The sequence below is a fragment of the Coregonus lavaretus genome, assembly GCF_964263955.1.
Source record: "Coregonus lavaretus genome assembly, chromosome: 6".
Lineage (NCBI taxonomy): Eukaryota > Metazoa > Chordata > Actinopteri > Salmoniformes > Salmonidae > Coregonus > Coregonus lavaretus.
The window spans coordinates 51,317,261-51,340,045 of record NC_139993.1 but is presented as its reverse complement, the minus strand read 5'-3'; the positions used below and the strand labels follow the sequence as shown (position 1 = coordinate 51,340,045).

The window sequence follows — 22,785 nt, the reverse complement described above, 5'->3', positions numbered from 1 at the left end:
TGCCATCACTCACCTGACGGGCCGAGCTCGACTCTGGGGAACAGCAGAGTTCGAACGTCAAACCCCCGCATGTGCAACCTTCGACCTGTTTGCTGAGGAGATGCTGAAGGTGTTTGACCTGGATTCACCCACCGCAGAGGCGTCTCGTGAACTGTTCAGTATTCGACAAGGCAGACGTACAGTCGCAGACCATTCCATCGACTTCCGAACCCTGGCTAGACGAAGTTCTTGGAACACACCATCGTTGGTGGACGCGTTCTTCCATAGTTTGGCTGACTATATCAAGGACGAGTTGGTCTCCCATGAACTGCCTTCCACTCTTGATGAAGCCATCGCACTGACTGTCAGGATCGACAGAAGGATACAGACCCGTCGTCGTGAGAGGGGGCGCCAAGGTCCACCTACTACCGGCATTCGGAGAGATCCGACTGGGCTCCTGTCATCTACTGCCACTCACCCAGGTCAGCTTGATCAGTCTGAGCCTATGGAGATTGGGCGAGCCTCTCTCACTCCTGCAGAGCGCCAGCGCCGCTTCACCTCAAACCTCTGCCTCTATTGTGGAGGTGATGGACATCGTGTGGTAACCTGCCCTTTAAAGGGCCGAAGCTCACCGGGCATAGGGGGAGTCCGGTTGAGTTCAATGACCATCCAGTCCTCCGACCGCAAACCCCTGCTGCAAGTTCACCTCCGCCTCTCTGACTCAACTCACACCCTGGCTGCTCTGGTGGATTCTGGCGCCGAAGCCAACATAATGGACATCAAGCTGGCACGCCAACTGGGACTGGAGAACCTCCGTTTGACACCTCCTATTCCTGCCCGGGCACTGGACGGACACTTACTCGGATCGGTCACTCATGTCACGGCCCCGGTCTCGATGGGTCTGTCCGGAAACCATCAAGAAACTATCCAGTTTCACCTGCTCCCCTCTCCAGGCCAACCCCTCATCCTGGGTTACCCATGGCTCCGCCGGCACAACCCTCAGCTCGACTGGGTGACCGGGGTGATCAGGGAGTGGGGAGAGGACTGCCACCGAACCTGCCTGCTTGCTGCCGCACTACCCCCTCGGCCAGTACCTACTAACTCCGCTCCTGACCTCTCCAATGTCCCAGAATGCTACCATGGTCTCAGAGAGGTGTTTAACAAAGCAAGAGCCACATCTCTGCCCCCTCACCGACCGTACGACTGTGCCATCGACCTCCTCCCTGGAACAGCTCCTCCAAAGGGTCGTCTTTATTCGTTGTCTGCTCCTGAAAGAAAGTCCATGGAGGACTACATCAATGGCTCTCTGTCCGCAGGATTAATCCGTTCATCTTCATCTCCTGCTGGTGCTGGCTTCTTCTTCGTGGGGAAGAAGGACGGATCTCTTCGCCCCTGCATCGACTACAGGGGACTCAACGACATCACAGTGAAAAACCGTTACCCTCTGCCTCTGCTCACCTCTGCTTTTGAGTTGCTCCAGGGAGCCACTGTTTTTACCAAGTTGGATCTCAGAAACGCTTACCACCTAGTGCGGATCCGGGAGGGAGATGAATGGAAAACCGCATTCAATACACCAACAGGCCACTACGAGTATCTGGTTATGCCTTTTGGCCTCACCAATGCTCCTGCTGTGTTCCAGGCTCTAGTGAATGATGTACTGCGGGACATGTTAAACAAGTTTGTCTTCGTTTACCTGGATGACATCTTAATCTACTCCAGAAACCTGTCTGAACACACCCGCCATGTCCAGCAAGTCCTTCATCGTCTTCTGGAGAATTCCCTCTACGCCAAGGCAGAGAAATGTGAGTTTCACGTCAAGACAGTGGCCTTCCTGGGGTACATAGTGGCAGAGGGAAGTATCCAAATGGATCCTGCCAAAGTATCAGCAGTCACTTCATGGCCAGTTCCGGAGAACAGAAAGAAGCTGCAACAGTTTCTGGGGTTTGCTAACTTCTATAGGAAGTTTATCCGGAACTACAGTACCGTTGCTGCCCCTCTCACTGCTCTAACCAGCACCAAGCAACCCTTCACCTGGACCCCAGCAGCCGACAAAGCCTTCAGTACCCTCAAGGTGAGGTTCACCTCCGCTCCCATCCTCCAGATGCCTGATGTGGACCGGCAATTCATTGTGGAGGTGGACGCCTCGGATGTGGGAGTTGGTGCTGTGATTTCTCAGTGGGCTGCGGAGGATAGGAAGCTCCATCCCTGTGCCTTTTTCTCACGTCGGTTGTCCCCCTCTGAGTGCAATTACGACATAGGGAACCGTGAGCTGCTGGCTGTGAAGCTTGCCTTGGAGGAGTGGCGTCACTGGCTGGAGGGGTCCACCATTCCATTTCTCGTTTGGACCGATCATAAGAACTTGGAGTACATCCGCACGGCCAAACGGTTGAACTCCAGGCAGTCCCGCTGGGCCCTGTTCTTCACCAGGTTTAATTTCACTCTGTCATACCGGCCTGGATCACGCAACACCAAGCCAGACGCCCTCTCCCGTCAATTCCAGAAGGATGACACCCCCTCCAAGGACCCTGTGTCGATTCTGCCAAGTCCCTGCATCGTTGCAGCTCTGACCTGGGCTGTTGAGGAACAGGTGCTGGAGGCTCTCCGTAACCAGCCAGGTCCCAGCACTTGCCCAGCTGACCGCCTTTTTGTCCCCGAAGACCTGAGGTCCCAGGTCGTTCAGTGGGGACATGACTCCCGCCTAGCTTGTCACCCTGGCTCCACCCGCACTTACAACCTGCTCGCCCAGAGGTTCTGGTGGCCCTCTCTGAGGAAGGATGTACGGGAATTCGTCCAAGCCTGCCCCATCTGCAACCAACACAAGTCGTCCTGCCAGCCCCCAGCCGGATTGCTGCAGCCCCTGCCTGTGCCCAGACGTCCCTGGTCTCACATCGCCCTTGACTTTGTCACGGGGCTGCCCCCTTCAAGTGGCATGACCGTCATTCTCACCATCGTTGACCGTTTCAGCAAGATGGCACACTTCATTCCCCTCCCCAAGCTCCCAACCGCCAAGGAGACCGCCCAGGTGGTCCTGGAACACGTCTTCCGGATCCACGGACTGCCAAAGGATGTAGTTTCTGACCGTGGTCCACAATTCTCCTCCGCTTTTTGGAAGGAGTTCTGTCACCTGCTGGGAGCCACAGTCAGTCTGACTTCCGGATTCCATCCCCAATCCAATGGGCAGTCAGAGCGGGCTAATCAGGAGCTCGAGAAGGCACTGCGATGCATGACTTCACGCAACCCCCACTCCTGGTCGCAGCAATTGACATGGGTGGAGTACGCACACAATTCTCTGACCTGCTCTGCCATCGGTATGTCCCCTTTCCAATGTGTTTATGGATACCAGCCTCCTCTATTTGCCAGCCAGGAAGAGGAGGTTACTTGCCCATCTGCACTTGCTTTTGCCCGTCGATGTCGCCGCACCTGGTCACAAGCCCGAGCCACACTCCTCAGATCCGTTGCCAGCTACACTACCGGGGCCAACCGTCGGAGAATTCCTGCTCCCACCTACCATGTTGGTCAAAGGGTGTGGTTGTCATCGAAGAACCTGCCACTCAGGGTGGAGTCGCAGAAGCTGGCACCTCGGTTCATTGGCCCATTCCCTATCATAAGAGTGATTAGCCCAACTGCTGTCCGGCTCCAACTGCCTAATTCCCTGAGGGTGCACCCCACTTTCCATGTGTCTAAGATTAAGCCCATCCATGAGAGTCCGCTGGTCCCTGCTGCGCCTGGTCCTCCTCCTCCACGGCTCGTCGATGGTGGTCTGGTTTACACCGTCCGCCGCCTGCTTCGGTCCAGACGGAGGGGTAGGGGTCTCCAGTACCTCATTGACTGGGAGGGCTATGGACCTGAGGAAAGGACCTGGGTGCCAGCTAGTCGGATTGTGGATAGGACTCTCATCACCGCTTTCCACCAACGGCATCCTGATCAACCTGCAATCCGTAGGGGCCGCCCCAGAGGGGTCCCTAACCGTCCTGCCCGCTCGGCTTCCTGTCCTGTGCCTGATCCTGTCTCGGGACCTGTCCCATCTCCCGACCACGGCCCTCCGGCTTCCTCCGAGGATGAGGACGTTCACTCGGACCGTTCGGAGGAGTTCTAGCCCTCCTCCGGCTCCCCTCCTCCCGCCCGGCGTGGTGTTGCTCTTGGGACTTCTGGGGCCGTCCCTTGGGGGGGGGGTTCTGTCATGGGCCTCTCACTCCACCGGGTTACCACCTTAATTTTCTTCCACTCTGCTCACCACTCTCTCTACTCAGCCTAACTAGCTCCACCTGTCCCTGCTCTGCTCTGCTCTAATTACTCTGCCAGCTGCGCTGCATTACCCACTACCTCTCCCAGTATTTAAGGCCCTGTCTTTCAGCTCTCCGGTGTCAGATCGTCTGCAAAGCTCACACCCGGAACCTGTTTGCTCGCGCTTCTGGCTCACCCTGGTTTTGTGACCCCGGACCTGCCTGTTTTTTGGATACTCTTCTGCCTCAGGAGATCCAGACCTGCTTCTGCCATTACGACTCCTGACTACTCTTCAATCCCGGTAACTCTGACCAGCCTTCTGCCTTGCTACTACGTATTTTGGATTTCCCTTGAACTGTACTGCTGCCTTGTTTCATTCCGCCCTGTTGTGTCTGTGTCTCCCCCCCCCAGGACTTCTGGACCACCCACCACCGGCTTCATAGGACGCATCGCTGCCACTGGGGGGGGCACAGACCCAGCACATTGGACGGGATCCCTGTTACCCCTGGAGCCTTCATTCACTCCCTACTTCCCTTTTCCCTTAAGTTTAATAAACTTTCTGGTGTGACGCAATTGTGGTCCTCTGGTCGTCTGTCTGAACCGTGACAGCAAAGTATCAGTCAGTGTGTGAGAAATTCAATAATGTGAAAAACCTCCATTTGGAAAGAGCCTGAATGCTACGGCAACACCAGCGGTCATGTTTGTTCTGATAAATAATACATTGTTCTTCTCTGCTCTCTTCACTCTCTGTTTACAGCACTCAGAACCGCCTCCCACTCACACAAGTCAGGGAGAAGAAGTACCACACAACGACTTGAAAGGTGACAGGAAACGGAGACAACGAGAGATAGGAAAAAATAGATTCTATTTTACAGATCATCATGCGAACACGACCCGGGGGAGCAGCGAGCACAAAGACTTCACACAATTTGCCTGCTGTGCTGTGGTGCGGAAGAGGTCTAGAAGATGGGGTGGGCGGAGAGAGAAAAGGGACAGATCCATAAATATTCACACATTGGGGACTCCGTGGCTTTCTGACACTGTGTGTCTAGGGGTTGCAGCAGAACTGTACTGTAGAAGAGAAAATCGTTTCTCCAATCCTTCGCCTCAGAACTGAGGATATATTGTGCAATATTTGCACTGCTTAAATAGGGACAGTGTTAGTGAGAAATACTGTAAGCCCTGCAAATGTTTAATAGGCTCTGTCTCTGGCCAAAAGTAGTGCACTATTTAGGGAATAGGATGCCATTTCATACTTCATACTGTTCTAGAGCAGGCATTACATCAGGCAGCCAGGTAAGATGTACCTGTTCTGTATGCTCACAAGCACATTCCCAGAACATTAATAAGACAAGTATTTCTAACAAATCCTCACAAAATGTTCTCTGCAGTATTCTAAGAAAGTTTTTGTATGAAGATTCCAGCAGAGTTATTTTTGAGTAGCTACAAATTCCTGATGATTTGCTAGGCACCAGCGTTGCTATGCAGATCACTACATCTGAGCATCTGATGACAAGTGAAACGAGAGAGCTTTTTCTTTCTCTGTTCCCTTGAGAAATCACAGATACACTGTAACCTAAGTCTAACACACAAAATATAAGGAACTATATAAGGCATAATATGTGTTTTGAATCCTATAGACTGTGTGTGTGTGTGTGTGTGTGTGTGTTGTGTGTGTGTGTGTGTGTGTGTGTGTGTGTGTGTGTGTGTGTGTGTGTGTGTGTGTGTGTGTGTGTGTGTGCATTTATGAGGTCTATGAAGTCAGTTAAAACCAGACCTAGGTTCTAATAGTATTTTTCTTCTATCAATTGTTCACCTAAGTTTGATTGAGCTTGCCAAGCGTAATGGAACCAATAGAATAGTCCCAAAAGTGCACCTGAAGAAACCTCAACATCGAGGCAGACTCGAACAAATGCTCAATCAAACTATTTGAAACAATCTACAATGTCTGTTCGTGGTGAACAATATTCACGATGTTGACGGAACAAAACAACTCAGGCCCCTGTATGTATTCCACTTTCCTATCAGTTGAAATTACACAACAATGTGTTTATTGGTGCCATAAAAAGCAGAGGTCTTAGGTGATAAGACACTTGTTGATCAGGTACATTGCCCTCCGAAAGGATCAACAGCCTCTGTCTAAAACCCAAATGGCACCATATTTCCTATATACTGTAGTGCACTACTTTTGACCAGAAACCTGTGGGCCCAGGTCAAAAGTAGTGCACTATAAAGGTAACAGGGTGCCAGTTGGGACGCAACCTCTGGCTCAGCTCAGTAGGAGAGGAAATGTCATAGGTGACATTCCTAAACACTTCTGAAATGGAGGCCTAATTTTAAATGATCTTAGTGAATGGCTCACATGGAACCATTGATGTTCAAATCACCAGATTAAATGTATTAATTGTTTTCTCCGTAATCAAATCTCTTTATCCTTCTCTTTTAATTGGCATATTGCACAACACCAACAATATAGTCAACAAGATGCAATAGGAAAATAAAAGCTATTGTGACTTGTGCTGGCGTGAAGTCATGGAATGTATTTTATGGCATTGGGAAGATAAGTGTTGTGTAAGAGTACTGAATGTAACATTAAAGGGAGCATATTAGAGAGTTTCAGTTTTAAGTGGACATTAATTAAGTGATAATGCACAAGAAGCCAGTGTTTGGAGGATATATTGGCACAGGTGTTGTTAGGCAAACCGTGCTTCGAGGGCATTATGACTTTTATACAGTTACCAACATATTCAAATAATGATTAACATATTTTCATTAAAAACGTTATTTTGATGAATTGATTCATACTATTTCATCCTTCCACAAGATACAGTCCCGACACAAATACAGGGTTGCTACCCAAGCCGGCTGGTCGTTCATTCTATCGGTTCGGTTGCCAGAGACACGACCCAGTCGTTAAGTATTTTTGTTCTAAATCTATCGACGCGAACCAGTCATTCGTTCTAAATGTTCCGTTGCCATGATGGCTAGCAAAGTTCTTATCCCTTGCTTGCTAGCTAGCCAACTTTGGCTAATAGTCACGCCAAACTGTGCCACCAGAATAATAGCAAAGTAGCTGCATTAACGTGTGTTGAAGCTTTTTTCTAGTGATTTTTTCCCCCGATACATCCATAACAATGAGCTAATGATGTGCGATTTCACCTGGCATAGAACATCTGCTCTCTCGCCAGTCCACTGTTCAAAATAGATAGCCAACTAAACAGCCAACACAATCACTTCAAACTGAAGCTGGAATGACAGAAAACTAGGTGCATTTCGTGTTTTTCTATTGACATTTTCTTTGTATACACCTACTCATTCAAGGGTTTTTCTTTATTTGTACTATTTTCTACATTGTAGAATAATAGTGAAGACATCAAAACTATGAAATAACACATATGGAAACATGTAGTAACCAAAAAAGTGTTAAACAAATCAAAATATATTTTATATTTGAGATTCTTCAAAGTAGCCACCCTTTGCATTGATGATAGCTTTGCACACTCTTGGCATTCTCTCAACCAGCTTCATGAGGTAGTCACCTGGAATGCATTTCAATTAACAGGTGTGCCTTGTTCAAAGTTAATTTGTGGAATTTCTTCCCTCTTAATGCATTTGAGCCAATCAGTTGTTTTGTGACAAGGTAGAGGTGGTATACAGAAGATAGCCCTATTTGGTAAAAGACAAAGTCCATATTATGGCAAGAACAGCTCAAATAAGCAAAGAGAAATGACAGTCCATAATTACTTTAAGACATGAAGGTCAGTCAATATGGAACATTTCAAGAACTTTGAAAGTTTCTTCAAGTGCAGTTGCAAAACCTAACAAGCGCTATGATGGAACTGGCTCTCATGAGGACCGCCACAGGAATGGAAGACCCAGAGTTACCTCTGCTGCAGAGGATACGTTCATTAAGTTAACTGCACCTCAGATTGCAGCCCAAATAAATGCTTCACAGAGTTCCAGTAACAGACACATCTCAACATCAACTGTTCAGAGGAGACTGCGTGAATCAGGCCTTCATGGTCGAATTGCTGTAAAGAAACCACTACTAAAGGACACCAATAAGAAGAAGAGGCTTGCTTGGGCCAAGAAACACGAGCAATGGACATTAGACTGGTGGAAATCTGTCCTATTGTCTGATGAGTCCAAATTTGAGATTTTTGGTTCCAACCGCTGTGTCTTTGTGAGACGCATAGTAGGCCTCCCGAGTGGCGCAGTGGTCTAAGGCACTGCATCGCAGTGCCACTAGAGGTCCTGGTTTGAATCCAGGCTCTGTCGTAGCCGGCCGCGACCGGGAGACCCATGGGGCGGCGCACAAGTCGTCCAGGGTAGGGGAGGGAATGGCCGGCAGGGATGTAGCTCAGTTGGTAGAGCATGGCGTTTGCAACGCCAGGGTTGTGGGTTTGATTCCCACGGGGGGTGTGATTTTTTTTTATTTTATAATGTATGCACTCACTAACTGTAAGTCGCTCTGGAGAAGAGCATCTGCTAAATGACTAAAATGTAAAAATGTGAATGGATGATCTCCGCATGAGTGGTTCCCACTGTGAAGCATGGAGGAGGAGGTGTGGTGGTGCTTTGCTGGTGACACTGTCAGTGATTTATTTAGAATTCAAGGCATACTTAACCAGCATGGCTACCACAGCATTCTGCAGCGATATGCCATCCCATCTGGTTTGCTCTTAGTGGGACTATCATTTGTTTTTCAACAGGACAATGACCCAACACACCTCGAGGCTGTGTAAGGGCTATTTGACCAAGAAGGAGAGTGATGGAGTGCTGCATCAGATGACCTGGCCTCCACAATCACCCGACCTTAGCCCAATTGAGATGGTTTGGGATGAGTTGGACCGCAGAGTGAAGGAAAAGCAGCCAACAAGTGCTCAGCATATGTGGGAATTCCTTCAAGACCGTTGGAAAAGCATTCCAGGTGAAGCTGGTTGAGAGAATGCCAAGAGTGTGCGAAGCTGTCATCAAGGCAAAGGGTGGTTACTTTGAAGAATCTGAAATATAAAATCGATTTGTTTAACTTTTTTGGTTACTACATGATTCCATTTTGTTATTTCATAGTTTTAATGTCTTCACTATTATTCTACAATGTAGAATAGTACAAATAAAGGAAAACTCTTGAATGAGTAGGTGTGTCCAAACTTTTGACTGGTACTGTATATCCATAAAAATTATGCTGTATATCCATAACAATTCATGATTTCGACCGGCTGAGAAAAGCTGCCAGCCTGTATGTCTCATTCTGACTTCATTACCATTGGACAGCTGGAGATCGAATTTCAATATTGAAACAATGTTACAAATGTCGGAGAGACAGACAGCAAGGTTATTACAAATCTCCACCGTTGAAAACCACATTTTAGTCTAAAGGAAATGGGAGATAATGCCTAGATGCTTTTTACAGTGTAGATCTAGTATATAAATTGCCTGGCTGAGCTGATGAGACAGTGGATTGCGCTGTCAGATGGAGTAAATAGGCATTTCAACGTCATAGATTTAGCAGGTGGTAACTTGTGGAATAGAAACCGTCTGGAATGCGGTTATAACCAATCAGCATCCAGGATTAGACCCACCAGTTGCATAAAATGTGATAGTACTGTATTCAATCACATACTTAATCACATTCTTAAGATAATCGCAATACTTTTATCAACCTAAGATATTAACAAACATACTGAATGTAACAGTAAAGGTAGCATAAAAGAGGGGTTCAGTGTTGAATGGACATTAAAAGGCTAAAGTACTAATTACTTGTTTTAAAATAATAATCTTTATCATACTTTTTATATCAATCAATTAACATTACAATTACAGCAATCGCCAGTGTTAGCTGGTGACATTATGCTGTAAGCTTCTGATGAGAATGTGTGGCAGTAAATCTAACCAGTCTCAGACACAGTAGGAGAGAGGGTTTTTCTCTCTTCAGAATCAGTCTCATTCTTTCTGGCAGCCCCAGCTATTTTTAAGCTTCTTCTTGCATTGCTAGCTGTCCTCCCTTAAGACTCTAAACTCTTTTTGTGTTGACAGCACATTTTTTGACTCGTCGATGTGCAACCACACCGAGCACCTAACTGTGATCTGTCAGTGAGTGTATGTACCTTACCTAACAACACACACACACACCAACACACACACAGACACCAACACACACACAGTAAGGAGCGACCGGGAATTTTCCATTTTCTGTCTTATTAATTCCTTCCATTAGAAATCCTCCTAAATTTGACGTGAAGCATGTCATGTTCATTAGAGAGAGTGCTGCTCCCCCCTAGGATGCTGTGCAGTAATGAAATCACTGTGTGTGTGTGTGTGTGTGTGTGTGTGTGTGTGTGTGTGTGTGTGTGTGTGTGTGTGTGTGTGCGTGCGTGCGTGCGTGCGTGCGTGCGTGCGTGCGTGCGTGCGTGCGTGTGCATGTGTGTGTGTGGGTGTGTGTGCAACACTAAAATGGGACTCTCAGGGGAAAAACCCAAACAACATGATTGCATTACCGCGTCTGGTTCACGGGTTCACCCTCTTTGTTGTCTAGCTACCTCACCCCAGACCTGACCTTCACATATATCAACCAAGACTAATAAATTGGATATATTATTGCATGTATTAGTTACCATGATGCAATCTTCTACTTACTAACTTGTAAGTTTAAGACATTCATGGTAGTGCTGAGCGATTAGTACTTTTGAGGTCGGTTTGGTTTTGGTTAGATTATTAAAACATTATCACGGTTTTAGATTTCGGTTTCGATTATTTGGGTTGAAAACTGTAACAACAAAGAATAAAACAATTCATAAAAGTCCCATGATGATAGTGACTGGCCATTACTGCTTATCACTTATTAACCATCATTTATTCACTTTACTTTAATAAAATATTTCAGTTGTTGTGTATATTACATTTGTTTTATTTGATGACTTTATTATTTCATTCCAAGTCATCATGTCATCTCTCTAGAGCTGCTGCCTATGCTGTCTGACAAAATAACTATTTTGTAGTTCTTCAAAGTATATAACCATACTTTTATGACTGCTGAATACCAACTATCAATCACTTAGATCATGTATTTTCAGGTAGAGATGCTTTGCAAAGCAACAGCTGCTCTCTATATCTGATCACGCAAACTTCTGTCTCTTCCATATCAAACATTATTATGGTCATTGTAGTTAATTACCACGTTTTATGCGCTAAACTATGTAGAATATCGGCCTGTTGGAAACTACAACTCCCTACTATATTGCACAGTTCAGGCTGGATCAGATGTATCTCTAGAGAAACTGTATAATGTGCGTATTGAGCTCACAGAAATAAACGAGTGAAATGGAATTTAAATAATTGAACCGACGTCAGTCAATTAGTTGTAAAAATAAATAAAAAAACGTTTTAAAAAATGTAATTCATGGTGAAGTAAATGCGCTGTTCAAAGGGTAGTAAAAAAGCCAGCTATGCTGTACTGTGGTCACCCTAGGGTAGCATGGACATCAACCATGTTTGTTTTGTCAACAGAGAGACAGTTGACATTCCTAGGCTAACAATACCCCAACCAAACGGCCATGGGTAGGGGGGTTGGGGAAAGAGTAGCCGGATCTCTACTCACTGTAACAGGTGTGTTTCATGCATTGTTGCGTCATTGCACTACTTCTGTACTACACTACTACTACTACTGACCTACTGTACTACTGTAATGTACAGGTAACTGCCAAAATAAAGGAAACACTTGAGTAAATGATGGATACAAAGTATATTAAACGCAGGTGCTTCCACAAAGGTGTGGTTCCTGAGTTAACTAAGCAATTACGATCCCATCAAATCAAATCAAATGTTATTTGTCACATGCGCCGAATACAACAGGTGTAAACTTTACTGTGAAATGATTACTTACAAGCCCTTAACCAACAATGCAGTTCAAGAAATAGAGTTAAGAAAATATTTACTAAATAAAATAAAGTACAAAATAAAATAAAATGTAACACAATAAAATAACAATAACGAGGCTATATACAGGGAGTACCGGTACCGAGTCAATGTGCGGGGGTACAGGTTAGTCGAGGTAATTTGTAGGTAGGGGTAAAGTGACTATGCATAGATAATAAACAGGAGTAGCAGCAGTGTAAATAGGGGGGGTGTCAATGTAAATAGTCCGGGTGGCCATTTGATTAATTGTTCAGCAGCCTTTTGGACCTAGAATTGGCGCTCCGGTACCGCTTGCCGTGTGATAGCAGAGAGAACAGTCTATGACTTGGGTGACTTGGGCCTTCCTCTGACACCGCCTAGTATATAGGTCCTGGATGGCAGGAAGCTTGGCCCCAGTGATGTACTGGGCCGTACGCACTACCCTCTGTAGCGCCTTACGGTCAGATGCTCTCGATGGTGCAGCTGAATAACTTTTAGAGGATCTGGGAACCTATGCCAAATCTTTTCAGTCTCCTGTCTTGGTGCGTTTGGATCATGATAGTTTGTTGGTGATGTGGACACCAAGGAACTTGAAACTCTCGACCCACTCTACAGCCCCATCGATGTTAATGGGGGCCTGTTCGGCCCTCCTTTTCCTGTAGTCATTCATCATGATTGGGTCGGGATGTTCCCCAATGATGGGAGGGGGGCCCGAATTAAAAAGTTTGGGAACCACTGGGCTAGAGTCAGATTCCTACTGTCTGCATGTCTGGTACTTGAGAGTACTAGAAGCAGTCTCAATGGGTAAGATCCCTGCCATTGTGTGCCTTGTGAGCCATTAGAAGAGGAAGGTTGGTTGGTTGGTTGGTTGAGGAGGGGTTAGAACAACACGAATGCTGAAAAGGCTGTGTGAGAGAGAAGCTCTCTTAGAATCATTGGAATTCATTCATTCGTGAAAAAGCTCAGAACAAACAAAGAGTGAGAGTGTTCCTTTAGAACACAAACAACTTTCCTCAGAACACAAAAGACAACCTGAATGGGTTTCGGAATGCTCTCAAGACTCCACACTATTTCCAGACTGTCTTAAGTCAGATAACTTACTGTTTTTACAAGCAATGAGAGGTTGGAAAGATTCCACAAGACAACATCTCATGATACTAATGTCAGTGAACAGCAGAGGCAGATCAGACAGAGTCTGGCACTGCTGACGGATCACAACAGGATGGATCATTAGCTAGCTAAGATCTGTTTAGGTTGGGGGAGATAGATATAACAGTGAACAAACAGAACACTTAGTTCAAGCAGGGATTTTATTCATTTCATGTGTCACAGCATTGTTTCCTTAACATCCTCACTTTACAAAGTGATAAATGTAGGCCTCGTGCCTACAACACTTTGTCTATGGAAAGCATCTCTGCAAAGCCATACTACTACATGCCGATAGAGAAGCAATCCCAGAAAGCAACACTAGTTGATGTCATTATAACCATTTTACAACCAGTTCTACAGTCTTGTAAAGACGTCATTTCAACTTTGATAATAATGACTTAATTTGGATCGTTGGAAATAGTAACAAGAGCGGGTCAGTCTCAACACTGCACATTTCTCTCTGGTGTATCTCAGGTGGAGGTATCCACAGAAAGAGAATTAGAGAATAATCTATAGTATATCTCTTGGGTGAATCTCCATAGTCTAGGACTAGGCTTAATCTTAATCTGGGTCTAGGAAACCAGCCCTTATAGTCTATGGAAAATACCTCCCCAAGCTATACAATAACAGCCAGAATATTCTCTATGGAGGTAATATCATGGTGTTTATTCACTGTCTGCGTGGTAGATGCCAGGCTGCCAGGAGCCTGATTGAAATGACCTAATTTCAACCAGCAACCTCACTGGGATGATTTCTATTAGCTAGTGAAATTGTACTCTCGAGTAACTTACATATCAGCAGACACTCTTATCCAGAGCAATTAGGGTTAAGTGCTCAAGGGCACATCATAATTTTTCACCTAGTCGGCTCGGGGATTCGAATCAGTGACCTTTCAGTTACTGGCCAAACACTCTTAACCGCTAGGCTACACTTCTCTCTGCAAACGTATCTATGGTGTATCCATATAAATAGAAAAGACTTCTAGGCATATACAGCATATCTCTGGAGGTATCATAGATATCATTGTGTGACTCACTGTCTGCGTGGGATGGTGATGGCAGGGCCAAACTGCCCAGTAGTAGGATAAGCGTGGCCCCCCTGGCGAGGGGAGATTCTGCCCATCGGTGGCACAGTGCCATGGTCCAGGAGTTGGCACGCCTCTCTCCTCTGTTCCTCTACCTACACTCCCGCTCCGCTCAATGGATAGGAGCTCACGCAATCATAGAGTGACACCTGAGAAAGGAGACAGAAGAGAGGTGGGGTTAGTATTGCATGTTCATTTTGTGATTTAGCATACAGCCTTATCCATAGACAATTACAATCTGTCCATTCAACTACATACGTAAGTAACAGTCATTGCAAGTAAAAATCTATCACAGTAAAAATAGCCAATACTTGTGCTACACAGATCTCAGGTTAAACCCCCACAGTCTCTCTGATGGTTAAAGTCCCACAGTCTCTCTGATGGTTAAAGTCCCACAGTCTCTCTGATGGTTAAATACCCACATTGGCATCATTTCAACAGACACAAAAGCTGTAGAAATATCCAATAGACCAGTAGTTCAGTTGGTAGAGCATGGCGTTAGGGTCCGCCAGGACCCGACACACACACACACACACACACACACACACACACACACACACACACACACACACACACACACAAACAAACACACCCACACACGCAGACCCCCCCCCCCCCCCCCCCCCACACACACACACACACACACACACACACACACACACACTAATTAGTCATCTTCAGCATGCTAACTGTTGAGCACCTCCCTCTCACAAATGGACCGCAAATCACAAAAGGCACCATGCTTATGCAAGCCAGTTATGTCATTATCTTCCCATTTGTCTCAGATAGACAGAGCCAAACATTAACTACAATGGCTGCTGCGCTGCCAAGCCTGCCATAGGTACAGCCAATCTCTGTTTGAAGCCTGTCCAAGGCAAAGGCGGCCAGGAAGGTTTAACTCTTAAAGCCCTAATGGCCCTTGTCAAAAGTAGCGCACTAAATAGAGAATAGGATGCCATTTGAGACGTATTCTCCTTGGTGCCACTGCCATGCCAGCCCCATACAGCAGTTCTAAATGTCTCCACGGCGTTGAAGGGAAATGACTACCGCCTCAGTGCTCTCCATTTATCCCGGCTTATTCCCAGGTTATTACAGGGAATCATGCACCTGGAACGGAAAGCCTCCACCGAGGCGCTATGGCACCCAGCTCACAACTCCACTGATTCCTCATCAGTGGAGGTGTGTGTGTGTGTGTGCTCAGAGCGGAGGTGGAGGTGGGGCAAGCTGCAACCACTCAGGCCTGTCCTAACCACTCCCTCCTGTCTCCCTACTCACACAAAAAAGGGGAACAGTGTAGCAGTTGGGCAGGGTTGTATTTCTCCCTTATTTCCCTCCCTTCCTTCACCCAAAAAATACAGAATGAAAACACGTTTTCCTCAAATGTGCTTTATGTGACTGCCGCCTTTCATGGAGATACAGCCAGATAGTGGGAGGTGAAAGTACTGCCACTCCTAAGCCATTCATTTGAAGAAAGTGTTGTCATCTTTGTGGAAAACCTATAATTTCATTGAGGAGAGAGGCATTGTTTAGGCCTACTTCATCCACTTGCAGCCTGACTAACTGCTTATATTTGACTTGACAGACAGTAACTTATAATGAACATGTTCATAACAAGAAGAAAGGCAAAAAATGACATACTGACTTGCATGTGAGCTTCTCTCTCGCTCTCTCTCTCTCGCTCTCTCTCTCTCGTTCTCTCTCTCTCGCTCTCTCTCTCTCGTTCTCTCTCTCGCTCTCTCTCTCTCTCTCTCTCGTTCTCTCTCTCTCTCTCTCTCTCTCGTTCTCTCGTTCTCTCTCTCTCGATCTCTCGCTCTCTCTCGCTCTCTCTTTCTCTCTCTCTCTCTCTCTCGTTCTCGCTCTCTCTCGCTCTCTCGCTCTCTCTCTCTCGCTCTCTCTCTCTCTCTCTCTCTCTCTCTCTCTCTCTCTCTCTCTCGCTCTCTCGCTCTCTCTCTCTCTCGTTCTCTCTCGCTCTCTCTCTCTCTCTCGTTCTCTCTCTCTCGCTCTCTCGCTCTCTCTCTCTCTCTCTCGTTCTCTCTCTCTCTCTCTCTCTCTCTCTCTCTCTCTCTCTCTCTCTCGTTCTCTCTCTCTCGCTCTCTCTCTCTCTCTTTTCCCTTATTCCCACGGTTTTGGCAAAAACTTCAGCAATTACAGAGCAAACAAATCTTTGAAACATTGAAACTAGACGGTTTTCAAGAATTGTGACGTGCATTTTGCCAGCTCTCTCTAAGATGAAGGCACGGGTAGACAAAGAGTTTGGCTGAAAGTATCTCACGGCACCAACAGCAATAGCGCTCGCTGCTCCAAATCATCTCTATTGTGTCTCAGAACAAGATGGTGCCACTGCATTAGACCTGATCACTGCTCACTGAGACAGCTAGCTAGGGAGTCATCACTTTCATCTGAGACTTCATTGATTCAATAACACCTCTAACTTTCACCCATCCCGGCAAACAGACTCATGAAACATACATTGCCTGACTGCGACTTATTATTTCATACTTTGCATGTTGTTTTCTCCAGTGAGGCTTCAACAAACAAGTCTCAAAATGTACAATATGAAGATCAGGATTGTTTTCCGCTGTGCCCTAATGAACACAACCCAGGTTTAGAGAACCATCTCTTTGGGTTTGAAAATAGTGACGTTCTTCAGTGACGAGGAAAGACAAACAAGCATACTCAGTCACTCCACATAAACTAAGTACCATCGTTAAAGCCATGGCATGGTATTATATGCAGAGACATTTTAAGTATTTTCGGTAATTGGCAGGACTTTTCAGTAATTGATTTTGATTAGACCTCTGTAACAATGTATCTGTATAATGTATTTAAAGATCATATGGTGCATGTACGCTAATCCCAGACAAAATTTTTAGATTTTTGTCATTTAGCAGAGTCTTATCCAGAGCAACTTACAGGAGCACTTAGGTTTAAGTACCTTGTTCAAGAGCACATTGACAGCTAGTCGGATCGGGGATTTGAACAAGCAACCTTTCGGTTACTAGCCAAACGCTCTTAACCGCTAGGGTACCTGCCTAGACCCATGATGTTGGAGTGCTTTCAAGGAAATTATAGCCACTCACACACATTATCAACGCTGCACTTTGATACACAATACATCTGAATCTGACAGTACTGCCATTTCATACTCATAACTCATATTTGGTATCTATCTGGGCCATTCAGTTAAGTAAATGAAATATATCAGTGACAATACCACAGGTTGGGTGATATCTGAATAGGTCCTTTGGGTAAACAGTTATTTTAATCCTGTCAACATTATTTGACAGAGTACAATTACTCTTCATTCATTTTATTCAAATCCCTTAAAGCGAAAGTTGAATGAGCCATTGACCTGGATTGGAGCAAGGTGAAAAGCTTTGAGAGGTACTCTACATAAATACCCTGCAGCTTCTATGTAAGATGGCTGACCTGTTTTTCTACCCTGTTCAATAAGGTCAAATCAGGGGTAAAATGAAGTCAAAACAATAAGGTCTACATCTGCCACTCCCTAGAACTACTACACAGCATCAGTCAAACACTAGACACTGTTGAAGTCTACAAACAACTGAACAACTGAATCCCTGTTTCTTTTTCAGATCAGTCTATCAGTATCTGCCCTATTCGATGATGACTCCTATAGAGGTGAAATCAGGGACATCATACAACACAACAACACCCCCACAACTACTTAGAGGGTCACAAATAGTATCAGTCCAACACTAGGCACAAACTGAAGTTAAACTAACTCTTGGGAGTTTTCTGCCTGCTTCGTTGCTTTGTCTCAATGACACACTGTGAGTATCGAGAGAGTCAAAGTCAAGCGTGTTTACAGCTGAATGCTCTTTGGGGGGGACTGATATCTTCTCCCAGCAGACGGTGCAGGGTTGGGAGGATGTGACTTCTCTGGAAGGAGGTAACCCCCCTAGGGAGAACCTCTCTCTCTCTCTCACTCTCTCCTCTCTCTCTCTCTCTCCTCTTTTCTCTTTATCCTATCTCTCTTTCTCCTCTCTCTCTCTCTTTCTCTTATCTCTCTATTTATCCCTGGTCCCTGGAGGAAGGATTCTTCAGAGAGGGGCATCGTGGAGGACAAACCATCTCTAGAAGGGGGAAAGTCTCATCCCCCACTACACAGAGAAAGGCTGATGATTTTGTGAAACACTACAGTATCTGAGATCCCTCAGCACTACCACATTTAGCTAGGTTCTCCTACACAGTCTACTGACAGTGAAACCCCATTTAGCAGTGGATAGATCTAAGCAGGTGTATTTGAGGTGTATTTCATTGTGCTCAGTGGCACTTCACACACGTCTCAGTCTGGTGTCTTCTACACTAGGCTAACTGGAACGTTTTTGTTTTATAGAGAGAGACACACGTAGGCGTAATCTAGAATGGATGACAGTATAGCAAACACACACACACACTTTTCTCTAACCGACAAGTATGAGTCAGACGCCTAATTGCAGTCTCCCTAACGTCCGGTCCATTCTGTAATGCACAACAAGAATGACCTTCAACTTGATCATGAGTATGTGACCAACCCTCAAGAAGAGGTTGAGCGTGAGCGTCTGAAACTCCTACAGACACACATGGGGCCTACAGTCACACAGCGAGAAAAATGGTGGGTCCATAACTGTACTATAAAACGTTTACAGCTTCTATCCTCCATTACACTTGTAGAGGAAGAATGAGAGAAGATTATACTGGTGACTTGCAGGCGCTAAGGCCGAGCGTGATGACTCAATCACAATTTTTAACATTGTTTGGATGGCTGACCATTTGTGAGCTATCACAGAGGTCAAACACACCTTATCTGTGTATTTCTCCGGGGAGGGACGTTACCATAGAACCCTGGGAGCACGAACACCATTGGAGGGGTGGAGACAGATGAAAACGTGAAATCAACTAAATAATTATTAATGTGTGAATTAAATTGTCATGTTTGGATTGTTTCAAGAGTTCAAAAAGAGCTACGAATGTTGATATGTTTTATTGTACTGTAAGTGCTATGGCTTTGTTGTTACAGGGAAACGGTTATTTTGTTAGTCAGATAGCGAATAGTTCAAAGCGGGAGTGAGATGGGGGTGCACTCCTATCATTTAAATTGAGTTAATTAGAATCTGGGTGTGTTTTCCTGTCTTTAGTTTTTAGTGCTAAGAAATGTTAATTCAGTTTGGGCGTAGGTTTCTGCTTGAATTTGGTTAAAAGGACAGTGAATTTGTTCATACTTTGAGGACTTGTTAGCAAGCTCCTGTGTGTATTACACAGATTAAGTCTTAGCCTATTGGTGATAGTCATTTACTCTGAGTAGTCTGTAATGTATCATGTATTTCATGTACACTGTAATTGTTAATTATTTTGTGACTAATAAATTCTATTAGTTGAAGTAAATGCATTCCTCGTTTTACGGAGTCATTCTTTGACTATACGCTTATAATTTAGAAGGTCCATTGGTAGTTGTTATTTACACTATATATGCTTGGGTACCACCTTGACATTTATGATCCGCTTGCCTGAAATGAATGCTAGAACATTGGTCGCCAGAATTAGCTATTTGTATCTCTTAATAATTGCATTACGGTGCAAGTTAGAACATGTCAACTTGCATTATAGTCAAGTGGTGACGCATGGCTTGCTATCTTGCTAGATCATTTAGAGATGCACAGGGCCTGTTGCATTTATTCACATAATATTGGAGTCAGATTGATAAATGTGGTTTATTATTATATTCAACGTAATTTCTACATAATGGTTGGATAATTTCAATCTAACTATAAATGGTGACCACTCATCCTCAGTCGATGGGGATTTCTACACCCCTACACACTAGGTTTACTGTACTACTGTGTCATTACACTAGGTTTACTGTATTAGGATGTGTGTTTTTGCAGGGGGTTTTCTGCATAGAAAAGTATTGGGCGGGCCACCTAAGTGTTTTTTCGGGATGCCTTTGTCCAAACAGTTTTTTTTTTTATGGAGAAAGAAAATTGAAAAATTCAGGCTGGAAAAACGTTTTCAGTGTAAACTTAAATGACTAAAATCATATATATCTTTTTTTATAAGATCATTTTCGAGAAGTAAAAATCACCAAAATAGAAGCTAGACAGTCAGGGAGAATATACAATTCAAAAAATTATGCTTTAAAGTGTATTTTTGTCATGGCATGGGGCCCCCATTGATTTCGTTATAATGTTTGAGTCACTCAGATAGCATAAACCATGGCAAAATGTGTAGAATTGCAGGAAATTTGCTTTAAAACTACACCATTTTATCTCCGTCATATGGCAAAATGTGTAGAATTACAGGAAATTAGCTTTATAACAGACAATTTTGTCACTGCGGCCAACAGGAGGGCCTTTAAAATGTTCGGTCGGCAACCGCACCATTGACCAAGCCCACACCCACCACCTAAGCCCCATTCTGATCCAGAAAAAAACATGTTTTTGGATTTGGTGTTTAACCTTGTTTGCACTCCTTACAAAAACATTGAAACAATTAGCTACAGCTCTGCACATAGCATACATAATTTAACAGTATCACTGCATAATAACACCCTAAATGAATCTGTGTTTTCACATTAGAATGTGAAACGGAAACAGAGCTAAGACTTTACTATTGCCTGAAGGATCAATACCACCATGGAGGTCTGGAAAACATATTCATGATGATACACCTGACAGATCAAATCATATCCCTTTTACTGTTAATAAAAGTAGCTAAAACACAGTTGCAACAAGTTTAAATCATAAAACATTTGACTCAAGGGCGCAAGAGATCTGAGATGTAGAAGTTTAGTGACTTGAATCAATTAATCTTGTGAACTGATAAAAAACATTTTAAACTTGCATATTGTCAAACCCCATGAGCAAACACTATTCACCATGGTTTCAATAAAAGGCTAAGGCAGCGTCCCAAATGGCACCCTAAGGAGTCCATAGGGCGCTGGGCAAATGTAGTGCACTACATTTTGGGACACAAACTAAGCCTCATTACCACAGCTATAGAGAGGTCTCTGGACATAGAATAGCGCAACAATCTACAAAGAGGACTTTTCTGAGTAATCTCTTTTAACGCCACAGATAAAGTGTGAGGATAAAGAAGTTGACTTTTAGTGAAGTGTGGAGCAGGGAGCTGGGGCCACTGTGGTGTGACTGTGGCTGCCTTGCTGGCTGGATTATGAGCCTTACGAGTCCAGAGGGACCAGTAGGAATCAGGCCCAGTTAAGCACTTCTTCTCTACACCACAGTGGCTAATTACTAGAGCAGAGAGACCCTCTGGAATGCGTCCCAAATGCCCCCCTATTCCTTACATAGTGCACTACTTTTGACCAGAACCAATAGGGAATAGAGTGCCATTTGGGACACAGCTGTGGAGAGCAGACCCCTGAGTTACCTCCAGATATTATGGGAGTGAACAGACGAGCCTCGGAGGACATGCTATCACAACACACTGCACTGCCGAGCCGAGACAGACTGAAAATGAGCTTCAGCGGTCATAAAAGATTTATGAAATACCTTTGCCCCCAGTGCAAAGTATCGCACACAAGTTAATGGTGCGATTACACTAATAAGGGTGAAGCCGGGAGGAGGAAAGAGGGAGGGAGAGAGGGACAGACAGCCACAGAGAGGGAGAGTGGGCATTAGATAGTCGTAGGAGTCTGACTCTATGACCCAAATGGCACCCTATTCCTTATACAGTGCACTACTTTTGACCTATAGGGCTCTGGTCTAAAGTAGTGCACTATATAAGGAATAGGGTGCTGTTTGGGCTGTAGCCTGGGTCACGACCAGTCACATGGCCGTTTTGATCTCTTCCTCTCACGCTGTCCAGCTGAGCAGTGCCAAAGTGGATCAATACCTGCCTTAACAATGCCCTCTGATCGCTCTCACACCGTCCTAGTCTTAACAAACCGGGACTATGACTGTGGACACTGAACAGACAGACAGAGGAGATGGGGATAAGACCAGTATACTAAGCTACCTCTTGAGGTCAACCAACCAGGGCTGGGATGGACTTTATACAGGCAAAGGGGGAGAGAGACAGGCCAAGTCTGCATATACTAGAGCCAGACTTTGTGGTCTTTTGAAGTAATAGATCCAGTAGCAGTCACACTACTGTAGGCCTGACTGTGAATCTAATGTGATTCAATGGAGCTCCATGTGTGTGATCAGGTCAAAGTAAGTTATCTGGTCACTGTTTGGAAGTTATTTTGTGTTCCAATCTCAGAGCATTCTGGTGGTCCATAAATCCACTGAAAACTCACATTTCTATGCAAATTAAGCAGAGCAATATGGGAGTTGGTGTTTCTCTAAAGTGATCCCAAAATGGGTATTGAAAGATTACGTTGCCTCCATGTATTTGATTAAAATAGAAGTAAACTTGGAGTCACGCGATGACCTGGTGTGTGGTCCTCCTACTATGACTTGGGAAACAATGCAGTTCATTAGACTACAGATGAA

At 45.1% G+C, this 22,785-nt stretch overlaps 1 protein-coding gene across 4 annotated transcripts in view; it reads right to left on the bottom strand.

Annotated features, from left to right (window-relative positions):
- Positions 1–14,473, bottom strand: part of ptprfa (protein tyrosine phosphatase receptor type Fa) — a 209,391-nt gene extending 194,918 nt beyond the window's left edge. For all 4 annotated transcript variants that reach the window (XM_084164046.1, XM_084164048.1, XM_084164047.1 and 1 more), the window contains exon 1: positions 14,282–14,473. In XM_084164046.1, coding sequence (XP_084020172.1) covers positions 14,282–14,384 — 103 coding nt within the window. In that variant the 5' untranslated portion in view covers positions 14,385–14,473. The remainder of the gene's footprint in view (positions 1–14,281) is intronic.
- Between the last annotated feature and the right edge of the window lie 8,312 nt (positions 14,474–22,785).